The sequence below is a fragment of the Phallusia mammillata genome, chromosome 1 (assembly GCF_965637545.1).
Source record: "Phallusia mammillata chromosome 1, kaPhaMamm4.hap1.1, whole genome shotgun sequence".
In the NCBI taxonomy this organism is placed as follows: domain Eukaryota; kingdom Metazoa; phylum Chordata; class Ascidiacea; order Phlebobranchia; family Ascidiidae; genus Phallusia; species Phallusia mammillata.
In genome coordinates this window covers 8,641,848-8,653,452 of record NC_137252.1, presented here as the reverse complement: position 1 = coordinate 8,653,452, position 11,605 = coordinate 8,641,848, and the positions used below count along the sequence as shown (strand labels likewise).

The window sequence follows — 11,605 nt, the reverse complement described above, 5'->3', positions numbered from 1 at the left end:
AGCAAAAAAAACTTGTTTAAAATCATTATTTTTTTCTTGTTGATTCCTGACGTCGGAACCAAAGGCACCGAGTTTTACAAAACAGGTGGCGGACTTAACGTATGACGTCATTTTATGTGACGTCACTAATGCGTGCAACCACATGAGCTCAAACGGAAAGCCCAACAAACTTCCCATAGAATGCAAATTGAAATAATATTTATGCGGAACACTTTGCTGTAACGTTTATCATTGGTTTAGCAGCGTTAAAATATGTTTTGTCACGTTGTCGTTGCTTTGTATAAACTAAAACAGTGGTTCTCAAACTTTTTTGTGCGCGACCCAAATCTGAGCTTTATGAACATGTTGCGACCCAAGCCTCAAACATCAAAATATGTATTTTTTATTACTTGTAACTTACTTGTCATTGAATGATAACTGTTACATTCCAAGTTTAGTTTCGCATGATTAACCTCCTATCAATCCCTGCGCTAACACGTTACAATCGCCGTGTGCGTAACAGAATATTGGAAGCCTATTGTCTGTATGTTGTAATGATTGGTTCAATTTGCCGAACAACGTGGTCGAATGAGGCTGTATTTCGCTATGGTAGTACTGTAGCTGGGTGCCATCTAAACTCTCAGAAACCACTTACTTACGGTGCAATACTCCAAGGTTACGAAGATAAAGCCACATAAAATGCCTATGATACAATAATTCAGTCATGACTAGGAATTGAAAATACTTGAAAAATGAAATGAAAAAAATTTAAAAAAAAAAACATTTAGGCAGAATTGAATCACCATAGCGCGACCCATTTTTTGACGGTGCGCGACCCATGTTTGGGTCGCGACCCATACTTTGAGAACCACTGACCTAAAATAACCATTAACAACAGCACAATCAAATCGTACACAATAATGGCCATAATCGCGTCACAAACAACGCAATAACGCATAACCTAAACAGGTTGCAGTGTTTTTGTTGCTTTTTCGCCAGTGCTTTTGTTTAAAAGCAAAATCGTTCGTTATTTTTCTCAAGATTTTACGATGTTTTGTGCAATACCGCTACAAACAAACAAAAAATTTCACGGTGACCGCCACCGTGCTTTACAAAACCACAACCCAAACAAAAGGATTTAAATTTTGTTTGCTATTAGACCGAAAGTGGTTGCTATTTTATGGACCATTTTTTGGTTGCTTGGTAATAAAAATGGGACGAAAATACGTAGAACTTAAAGGGGTCCGCATATAGATTATAATATCGCAAAGGGTTCGCAAAGGCAAAAAGGTTGAGAACTACTGCAATAAACAATGATAGACAATAGGTCTTGAACAAGGCGTAGTGCTGACACGGGTGTTAATTCAGGCCCGAATCAAAGCCGTTCAAACTCTGAGTGCTATCACGAGGTGTATTTAGGGGGCCAGGGGACGAGGTGTATTTAGGGGGCCAGGGGACGAGGTGTATTTAGGGGCGCCACGGGTACAGACTCACTATAAACACCCAGCAAAAGTTAAAAAGGCATTTTATTTTATTAAGTTTGGGCTAAGTGTGTATTGCAAATAATTTAATTTGCTAATTTAGTCGACTATTTCCAACATTATTTGCCCATATTGAGGTTTATTTTAAGCAAAATAATCATCTAGAAAGATAGATTATGGACTTTACAGTTTAATTGAGTTTGCTACATAATTTTTTTGCTAGGGGGGCAGAGGTATTGCTGGGTTACTTATAGGGGGGCATGAGCCCCGAAAGGTAGAGTGGCATATTATCAGAATATGACAACTAGATATTTCTAGTTAAATAAGTCAGCACATGACAGCAAAATGCCGGTAATTCTAGTCTAGTTTTGAAAAATCGAGTTATAGGCTTCGACTTGAGTTGTAATTTTAGTTACAGTTTTTATGCCAATGACTGGTTTTAGTAATTCTTGGCTTTCTTTGACATTGCACGTGATCTGCAAAGCGAAACAGAACCACAACAAACAAAGCAGAAACGTGAGTAAGGTGCGACTGGATGCATGACTAAGCACAGAAGCAAGTTTTAAATTGATTCAAATTGGCAAAATTCTTACACAAGTGTGATTTTTATCAGGTTTTCTCACTCTCTTTTGAGAATTTAGGAAGTCACACTAGAAAAATGCACTTACTTACGACGTAATATTAGCCACCAAACGCTGTGTTTGGCCATGGCCCGAAGATTTAAAAAGTTTACCTTTCCATCCGACGGTAGAGCCACTTACACCATAACTCACGCCAGCCGCACATTTAGCCAATTTTTGATAGGTGGCGCAGGAGCTGAGTTATTTATTTGGCGGCTAAATAGGGGTAGGTTTTTGAAACGTCTTCAATAACAACCAAATTCTGGGGTTAGTTTCATTGAATTTTTAATGATAATACCTCACCCCAGCCCTATTAGCCCTAACCGTAGGCATATTTTGAGATATACCGTTTTCAATAGGATTTGTGATTTTTGCACCACCTATCGAAAATTAGCTAAATGTGCGGCTGACGTGAGTTATGGTGTTAGTAGATTTTCCCTATGCGACAGTATTGTTAAACTACGATTGACCTGAATGAAGATTGATACGGCTGATTGGCGTTGGTTGATTATGTGGTATCTGTCATTTTCTGGTCCAGTGGGCATAAATATAAATGGTCTGAAAAGTCTTGAGGCTGGGCAACCACGACACGGCCACTTATTTCACGCAACGCATGCTTAAAAACAACGTATGTTAAAATAAAATCGTCAGCGACAGCGACTATCTGAGCTTCATTACAAATAGAACTTTATTGATCTTGTGTTAACTTTGAAAATCTGGAGGTGCTTTAATTGACTGTATAGTGTATCATAACAAATATTTCCTTGTTGTATTGGAATCAATTGTCACAGACAAAGTTGTGTGAGCTTAAGAAAACTTGAAGTTTAGACTTTACAAGTAAGGCCGCAGCGCTTATCAGAGTCTGTGACAGTTTGGACCGTGTACTTAACCGCTATTTATTAAAATTCAAATTTGAAATGTTTTTTCTGTTTGCTTTGGCGTTTCATCTATTACACATCGCACAAAGCAAATCCTTTCCGTGGCTGTTCTGCTGTTCAGTGTCTGAACTTGCCTTTACTGTGACATAAATGTTAGTGCTGCTTCAGGAAGGCAGTGTAACTTTAGTTTATGCAGTCCGTACAATCGATTTATTCCGAAGTTGTTGGTATTTAAGATTTTCTACCCAACAGAAGAGACAAACAGCAAGTAAACAGGTAATAAAAGTTATTATCGGTTTTTTGAATTTCTAATTTGAAACGTTTGACTTAAGCGACTTAGTGATTAAACTTCCTATTTGTCGACAAAGTTTTCTTTTAAATGCATCCGTATATTTTAAGCAGTTCATTGACTAAAAGTTACTAATCAGGCAAAGTTCTATAGTGTTAATGTCAAAACAACATGTTCGTATAGTACGTTGAGGTTTGTTGGTAATGCACAGTACTTCAAAATCTTTTCCTGTTTAATTTCTGTATGGACGGTACTTTCACGCCTTTACAAACAATAGTAAAACAAGGCGATGTAAGCTACAACATTAAAATCAGTGGGTTGAGAAAACCAATTGTCCGATTGTGATGTAACAGTAGGTAAATAAACCAGATCGCAGAAGTAAACGCGTTCGCAACGATCAATTGAACAGTTTGTTGGGTCCAGGAAACTGGATCGCACGTGGGCGGTGGTCTACCCGGTACACAGTTTGCCTTTAGTTTATTTTGATTTCTAGCGGATCAAGTAGCTGAGAAGTTGGCCCAGATTAATAGTGCTGGAACTAGCAAGAAAGCCTCTGTCTAATGCGTCGCTTGCTGATTGTCCTTCTTGCCACAATATGGGGGATTATGGTGGCATGTATATTTCTACAGCTTACCTTCACGGCAGTTATGAAAAGGTAAAACAACATGATGTCTTTGCTTTATTGCTAAGTTCAAAATTTTGGAAGACAAACGTGGCTAAAAATGTTTTGTTTCGTTTCTTTATTTTCATTTCGAAATTAAAGCATCAGTTTTGCATTTAAGCTTGTTTTGTGATTAGATTATTTTGTCTATAGGATTTTCGAGTCTTTAATTTGTCAAAAATGCCAAAACCGTATACAGTATACCACTCAGTAATGAGCATTTTTTATACAGTGACAAACAATGGAAAACGGCATCAACCACCACTGCCATCACTACTTTGCCAACAACTACACTACGGGAGTCCACATCTCGGGATTTCGTATATCTCCATGAACCAGATTCACTAGCAGAATGGCTTAAAGTGGATCCCCCTTGTGCAAAGAAAGACGGTAACCTGATTTGAAAACTAGCTTATATGTCCATGTGTCATGAATTACTTAAGGAGTTGCTAGCAGAATCTTACAAAACGAGCCAAGTTTTAAGCGGCTGTGTGCTTCAAGCAGGCTCGTTTTTTGGTTGCTTCGCGTCGGCAGACTGAACTATGACAAAATGGGCAATATAAATTCAACTCCGGCTTTATTGCGTTTTTATTGGACTGTACTGAAATAAAATACCCAACCTTATTATCTTGTAAATGCGGTTTTATTGTCTATAAATTGGCGCTGTACGTAAATGGAATAACTAACTTTATTGACGAAACTATAGCCTACGATGAGAAAGTAGTGCAAACAGTACGTCAAAGTGTCCAAACAAATTTCAAGATAAATTCCCAAGCTATTTACAGTTCCGCAAACTGACGCGCGTATGTTTATCCCCTTAAAATTTTGTCATCAAGCTAAGAGTAATAAAATGACGATGTGTACCAAGATTCGTTGGCTGTTGACCGCAATCTTGTATAATATTCTTTTGTTGGTAAAATGTCGGCTGAAACTGGCTGTTACATAATTATGGATCTTAAGAGTAACACTTGATTTCTAGTTTTGTTGGTTCCATATTCCTGAACCAGAGTTGTAAACGGGCCTGAAATTTGAGCCCAACCCCGGTCAAAACACACAAAAGTACAAGCCTGAAACCCGGCCCGAATCCGAATTGTTTTTGAAAAGCCTGTTTAGGCCCTAAAGTTTATTTGACAGGCCTATACATTGAAACCCCAGGAACGACCGAGGCGACAAACATAATAGATAGACAATTGGTCTTAAACAAAGCGTTTTAGGGCTGTTTGACATTAGGTCAGGTCCAGCAACTGCGGTTACTTGGCTAGTTTAAATTATTTGTTTTAATTAGGTTTGTTTGGCATCTAAAATCGATTTTGTTGGTGTAGCGCCTCAACTAAAAAGTATATGGACACATGCAACCGTAACCATGACCCACGCACTGTTCGGAACAATATTTTTACGAAATTCTAGCTGTATTCGTGCCGCAATAAAACTTTAACATACCACACGGATCCTTGCCCGCATAACCCCGTCATGGCATGTGTACCGTGTCGTATGTTTCCTGGCTCCCTTCCTTCTTATACAAACACCACGTGATTTCGGGTTTATTCACATAGTTTGAAATTCATGCAAAGAAAACAACAATAATCATTTCGACTGTAAACAGAATTAGACGTTACAGGTGTATGTAGATTTTTTTTTTTTTTAATATGTAATAGCCGTTTTTTGAATTAACATGTTTTATAAGGTAATTTTAACAGGCAGTGGTTTTCAGCAGTTAACTCAAACTATTAAACGTGTCAATTAAGCTTACAATGTAGTAGAAAAAGTAAGTATCCTATTACTTCTCAGCACTTTTCTCAAGTCCATATTTGTCTGAGTTGTATATGTGGTATAGCACACCAGAAGGAAGTTGTGCATTTTTGCTCTCGAATTCGATGAGTACTTCATACCACACTAACAAAAGTACCCAGTTGGCAAAACACTCCGCAATAATTGCGAAGTAAATTAAAAACAAACCCAAAACGAGCTAAAGTTTATGGTTGCACAAAACAAGACCAAAGAACCGCAACCCAATGTCAGTAACCAGCCCACAGTTGAGCAGGCAAACCGCTAAATAACAGCCATCAGCTGGCAGAATGCATTTCAAAAGCAATGACAGTGCCCGGCCACTGGTTGAACAAAACTTTTTTTTAATTTTTTTGGCTTTTACTTTTTTTAGATATTTTTTTGAAAAACTTTTTGTTCATCAAAAATTAGGTTATTATTTTTCGATTTATTTTGGAATATTTTTATTTTTAGTGATTTTTTATTAATTTGTTTATTTGTTTCGAGTGGCAGTTGTCGGCAACCATACTTGTTCTCTATCTACACTCTTTTATTGAGATTACATTTTTAGTTCCCCTTTTCCCACAAGTATACAAAGTGCGTATTTCTTTGTCTCAAACAAACGGCTTTGATTTTGAAAGACGGGCAACACGAAGTACAATAGCTGGCTAAAATATGTCAAAGTACTGAATGTATAGGGATATTTCTTGTACGACACATCGGGCGTTGCCTTGTAAAGCAAATGTTTCATGCGTAACGGTTGCTACGCCACCGCCACCAATAGTTAATCTTCGCGAAAGCTGTTTCACGAATTCTGCTTTCCATTTGGCATTGAAAACTGTACAGGCTTTGGTAAATCATACCGTTGTAACAGTTGTTGCGTTTAAACCCCTTCCATGTTATAGATCATTTCCCACAAGTAACTCTATTTGTGTTCAACAACAACTCCCGTTAAAAATTTAAGTTTGGCAATGTATTATGTGCTGTGACCCGGCGATAAACTAAACTTTCGATCTCTGTGTGGCACAAAATATATGTGCAACAAATTTACTGCGATTCTCAGGAACACTATACACGGACTTAGAAGTAACTTAACCAAAAACCTAACTGCCAGAGAACTTGATAATGTATAGAATACATCTTCTTCAGGTTGTCAACTGTTCTTGAACCGGGGTTTATATGAGCAACTAAGGAAAAAATATATTGATATACTAACTAAAGGCTTACCATTTTATTCTAAAAGCTATTAAAACTATATCATTTCGATATAAAACCTTTTTTTTGAAACCTAAAAAGCTAATGAAATTGAAATACATTTATATCCAATAATATAATTAATTTGACGAAGAATACCCATTGCAAGCTAGTGAAGCATCACATCATTTTTTGATATAATACGCAGCATTTTGTGTGTGTTGTTGATTGATTTGTTACATGTAAATCATATGACCAATGAAACAGTATTTAAATTTATAGCTTCCATACAAACACAATATTTTAACACGTCTTTGTACTGTAAACCTTTTTTTACAAGATCCATAGTATTTGCAAATGTATAACTTAACCTTACGTCTTCCCAGGGTTAACCATTAACCGGTCATATCGTTTGCAGGGGTCAAATGGCGTATGGTGGTGTTTGTGAAATCTACTATTCACTACTTTAACCGACGCGAGTTATTCCGCCGTACCTGGCTGTCGTTCAGCTATGTAAACGGGCTAATGATTCGACCGGTCTTCGTAGTTGGCAGTATTTCCTCGTCTACACGTAACGCAAAACTGATTGATGAAGAAACGTGGCGTTACGGGGATATTCTACAATTCAATGGACCAGACAATTACAGGCAAGTCCCAATTTTGCCGTTTTGAAAGATTTAAGCACTTTTACGTTTCACTCGAGTTAGCCAGTAGGTCTTAAACATCAAAATACCTGTATGTGTATGTGCTATATGATAGCATGTTGACTTTCTAGTCTGTGTCAACAATTTCAACGTAAAATGGATGTGAAAGTGGGTTTTTGATAGGGCCGCATAAAAATTCAAATACATATGTTAGAATTGCTTTAGTAATAATACGCAGTGTATATTTAATATGGTATTTTTGGTCAGGGTAGCACGTAGTTATGTAGAAATTGTGTGCTGGTTAATAGATGACTTATATGGAATAAATTGTCTGCAGTGGTTGTATTTCACCCAGTTGTTACATATTTTGCGGTTTTCTGGTCACGTGATTTTGCGAGAGAATATCATTCAAAACAAAATTGCTTGCAGAAACATTGCGCTGAAATCATTAGCCGGGATGAGCTGGGCGTCTGACAATCTTCCAGATAACGTATTCTACTCGAGTGCCGATGATGACGTCATGGTCGACCTGGTTGCCATGACAGCGGCACTGAAGTATTTGGTCGCTAGAGTAGAGAGGGTTGGCTGGCCGGAATTTCCGATCGCTTGTATGTATAAGGAATGGTCAGGCGCCAAACCCGAACGCCATAACAATAGCAAATATTACATTTCGAACGAGGAGTACAAATGGGCTAAATGGCCGAAGTTCTGTCTCGGAGGCATGTACACCACGTCTGTGCGGGTCGCGCGCCAACTATGGGACCTTTCGCGTCGCTACGAACCCCTGCGCATGGATGACGTATGGATCACCGGGGTGCTGCGTGAAAAACTGGGCATGCCCACGGACATGGTTCTTGAGCCTAGTGGTCACGTCGCGACCCATTGGAAGGGATACAGAGGTCAAACTTCGCGAGACATACGAGGTTTTATGTGGAAAGAGTGGAAAGAGTTAAAAGACAAATTGGTAAATGTGACACTGTGCAGTTACGATGCAAAATGACAGCGGGTAGCCTATAACCAAAATACCTGAACGTTTTGCGACTGCCTACCTATGTTAAAGTGGTTTTACGAGTTTCAGGTTCAAATTGCTGTTTTTTGTGGATCCCTATGGGCAGGGTTGCCATCGACATGGACCCCAAAATAAGGACAACCGAAAAATTAATTTTTCATACCATGCAAACCAACATTTTAAACAGTGCATTTATACAAGCCATGACATATCCCCAACAATGCTTTTTTTGCCAGAAATAATCTGTTCCAGCAACTTCTTGTTCAAAGAAAATACTTCGTGCATCTCACGACAGCTCAGGTCTAGGTTTACTTTTACTTGTAGCAGTGATTTAACTTGTAATTTTTGAAAACAAGACAAAATAATGACGTAAGTCAAAAAGAAGGACATTTCTTAGAAATAAGGATAATCCATTTTTCTAAGACATTGGCCATCAAAATAAGGACAAATCTTAGAAATGAGGACGGTATGGCAACCCTGCCTATAGGTGTGTAGAGCCATGTAAAAATTGAGGAAAAACAAGAAAGAAAAATTTTAACTGCTTTTTATCCATACTGTGCTAAGTATTACTGCTGCTACCCACGAAATATGCGAATGCTTACGTTTTATCTTTCCGACTTAAGTTAAAATCTGATTTAAACATGAGGCCCATAAATATTTTGCGAAACTACGTCCAACTTTTCTATGCTTACATTTTTTATACGCGCATTGTACACTGGGATGTTTTTTGGCTCATAAACAGACTTTAATTTGAAAGTTATTCAATAATTTTATTGCTCCCCTTATTAGATGACATCCGCCGCTTTCGTTATTGCTTTCGCTGGGAAAAATTTCTTTTTATTTTGTATTGTCGGGTAAATGCTTCCAAGCTGTTAGATTGCACATCGTTTTACTATTTGCGCTCCCCAGTGGCACAATTTGTTTTTCAAATTCTACACTAGATGGCGTATGAGAACAGTTTTTGCGTCTCCCCGTTTTTCGCCATACTGAAAGGCCATACACAATCGAGGTTTCCATGCTGTTGTTAGTCTTGAACTATCCCCACAAAGTTTCCAACGCACAGAAATTGACAGGTAATGTTGTTCAATGTAAAATATATACAACATTTACCATTGCACTAAAAGCTGTAACATTTTGCAGAGACATACGTCTTCATCCATTTCATGGATCACTTTTTAACTTTTACACATTGACACACCTTTATCCCCTGTTTGTTCCACTATTGTCTCCAAGTTTCTTGAAATACAACGTCCTGTGGCTTTTGTACTAATCACAAAGCTTTAGGCAATTGTCGATTAATATAGGAGTGCACAAACCTGTTTGACATATTCGTCACATTGCAGGTTCCTATTTCTCCCAGCGAGCCTAGATCACAGGCTGCTTGTGTTCGCATTGCTAGGATATAAAAATTGGTGTGTTTTTTCTGGAACGTGTTAACATACCAATTAAAGAAACTAGCAAAATGGTATGTATATATTTACACAATTTGTATGTTCGAATGCAGGTAGTCTCGGCCTAAACTCAAATGTTCAAACATATATGATAAACGTATTTGAACACATCGCCCAGTGCCCGATATGAGCATTTTGGTTAAATTGATGAACTGGAACCTCTGTTAATATAGCATAAAGTTGAACGCCTCTAACATATAGTTACCTCTGACATAACGCCATCAAAACTGTTTACAATTCGAAGAACTTTATGCGTGGTTTCACACGCCATAAATCTGCACCCAGCCACAAATATATCAACCTTACTGAAACGGGGTAGAAATAAATGTGTGGGTATAAAACGCCCAAAATCAACAGAATTCTGAGAACCAAATATACCTGCATTGTTTCAGGATGTTGCTTTTAGTAATTGTTACGCAGATGTCGGGAAATGATAAGCCTCCGGCGAAAATATGGCTTTTATGCGACATAAATATGTCGTATCTGTCTGGAGTAACAAGATTGAAACCGCGATTATTTAATCTCATTTCACAGCTGATGTAAGCAGTGGTGGGAAATTTTTTGTCCGCCGGTTCTATCACAAAAGTCATATATTTTTCAGTCGGTTCTGTTACAAAAAGTCCATTGACAGTAACCAGTAATGCTAACCGGTTCGCTGATCTCATAAAATTTCGTGAGACGGTTCTATAGAACTGCTGCGAACCGGCTGAATGCAACCACTGGAAGTATGTGCAAAATGCAAAGTAAACTTGACCTATAACATGTCCCTATAAAATAGTACAAATTAGAAACAAAACACTGCTTTTGAAACAAGAAGTGACAAATAGTGGGAATACCGGTTTCAGGCAACGTTTGTTTCTTTATCCAGTTGAAATTGAAAATAAAAATAAATGACGCTTTTAAAGAGCATTGACCTGATACTTATAATTAAAAACCAAATTTTTCTTTTATACTTTGCCTTGACATGGAAGAAGCCAACCAAATAAAGCATAAACATCTTTTTTAGGCCTCTCTATTTTAAGCAGCTATATCCGTCGATTTTAAAAGCTGTAAAAAACTTAAACTATAAATGCGCGTTGTACGATAAGGCGTAAAGTAAAGCTATTTCCGAAAATGCAATCATTAAATTTTCTTTTGTGAAATCATTAGTAAAACAATTTCGCTAAATTTGAAAAAAAAACGCATCAAAAACTCCAAACATTCACCGCCTGATTTGGGCTACATTTTTAAGTCTAACAAAATTAAGAGCATCAAACAGCAAAAAAACGTTACACTGACACCCGTTAAGGTACTTTTTAGTCTTATACTTTGTTTCTCGTTTGTTGCTAATCGCAGGACTAAAATCCAGCATAGGAAAAGCGAAGCCATTTTTAGGAGACCACACCGTTTTTTCAACAGATTGTACTAATTTACGTATTTTATCACCTCCACATAGTCATAAATATATTTTTAATGCAGTACGTTGTAAACCATCATTCCATTTAAATAATTGGACTAAACATCTAGAACTGTTAGGAGGCATCTGCTTGAATCTTAAGTAAAAGAGTTACTACTTGCGATTTTAGTAATATCAGAACATCTGTAAAAAATATTATTAAATTTACAATTTTAATGCAGAAACCATTGTGGTAGGTA

General features: G+C 37.5%; 1 protein-coding gene and 1 long non-coding RNA gene across 2 annotated transcripts; both read left to right on the top strand.

Moving 5' to 3' along the window:
- Window positions 1-3,807: 3,807 nt before the first annotated feature.
- Window positions 3,808-4,312, top strand: LOC145224938 (uncharacterized). Its single transcript, XR_013859772.1, has 2 exons — window positions 3,808-3,902; window positions 4,141-4,312. It is a non-coding gene; the product is annotated as an uncharacterized LOC145224938 (long non-coding RNA).
- Window positions 4,313-7,175: 2,863 nt separating this feature from the next.
- On the top strand, window positions 7,176-8,703 carry LOC145205727 (beta-1,4-mannosylglycolipid beta-1,3-N-acetylglucosaminyltransferase brn-like). The gene is made up of 2 exons (XM_080078473.1): window positions 7,176-7,513; window positions 7,940-8,703. Exons 1-2 carry the CDS (start codon window positions 7,299-7,301, stop codon window positions 8,508-8,510), a joined length of 786 nt encoding a protein of 261 aa, XP_079934599.1. The 5' UTR covers window positions 7,176-7,298; the 3' UTR covers window positions 8,511-8,703.
- The last annotated feature ends 2,902 nt before the right edge of the window (window positions 8,704-11,605 follow it).

What these genes read in the sequence shown, in the direction of transcription:
- LOC145205727 (XM_080078473.1), top strand. Translation starts at nt 7,299, where the DNA reads ATGGTGGTGTTTGTGAAATCTACTATTCACTACTTTAACCGACGCGAG. An exon ending in AATGGACCAGACAATTACAG is followed by an intron (nt 7,514 to 7,939) that starts GCAAGTCCCAAT and finishes AATTGCTTGCAG; the next exon opens with AAACATTGCGCTGAAATCAT.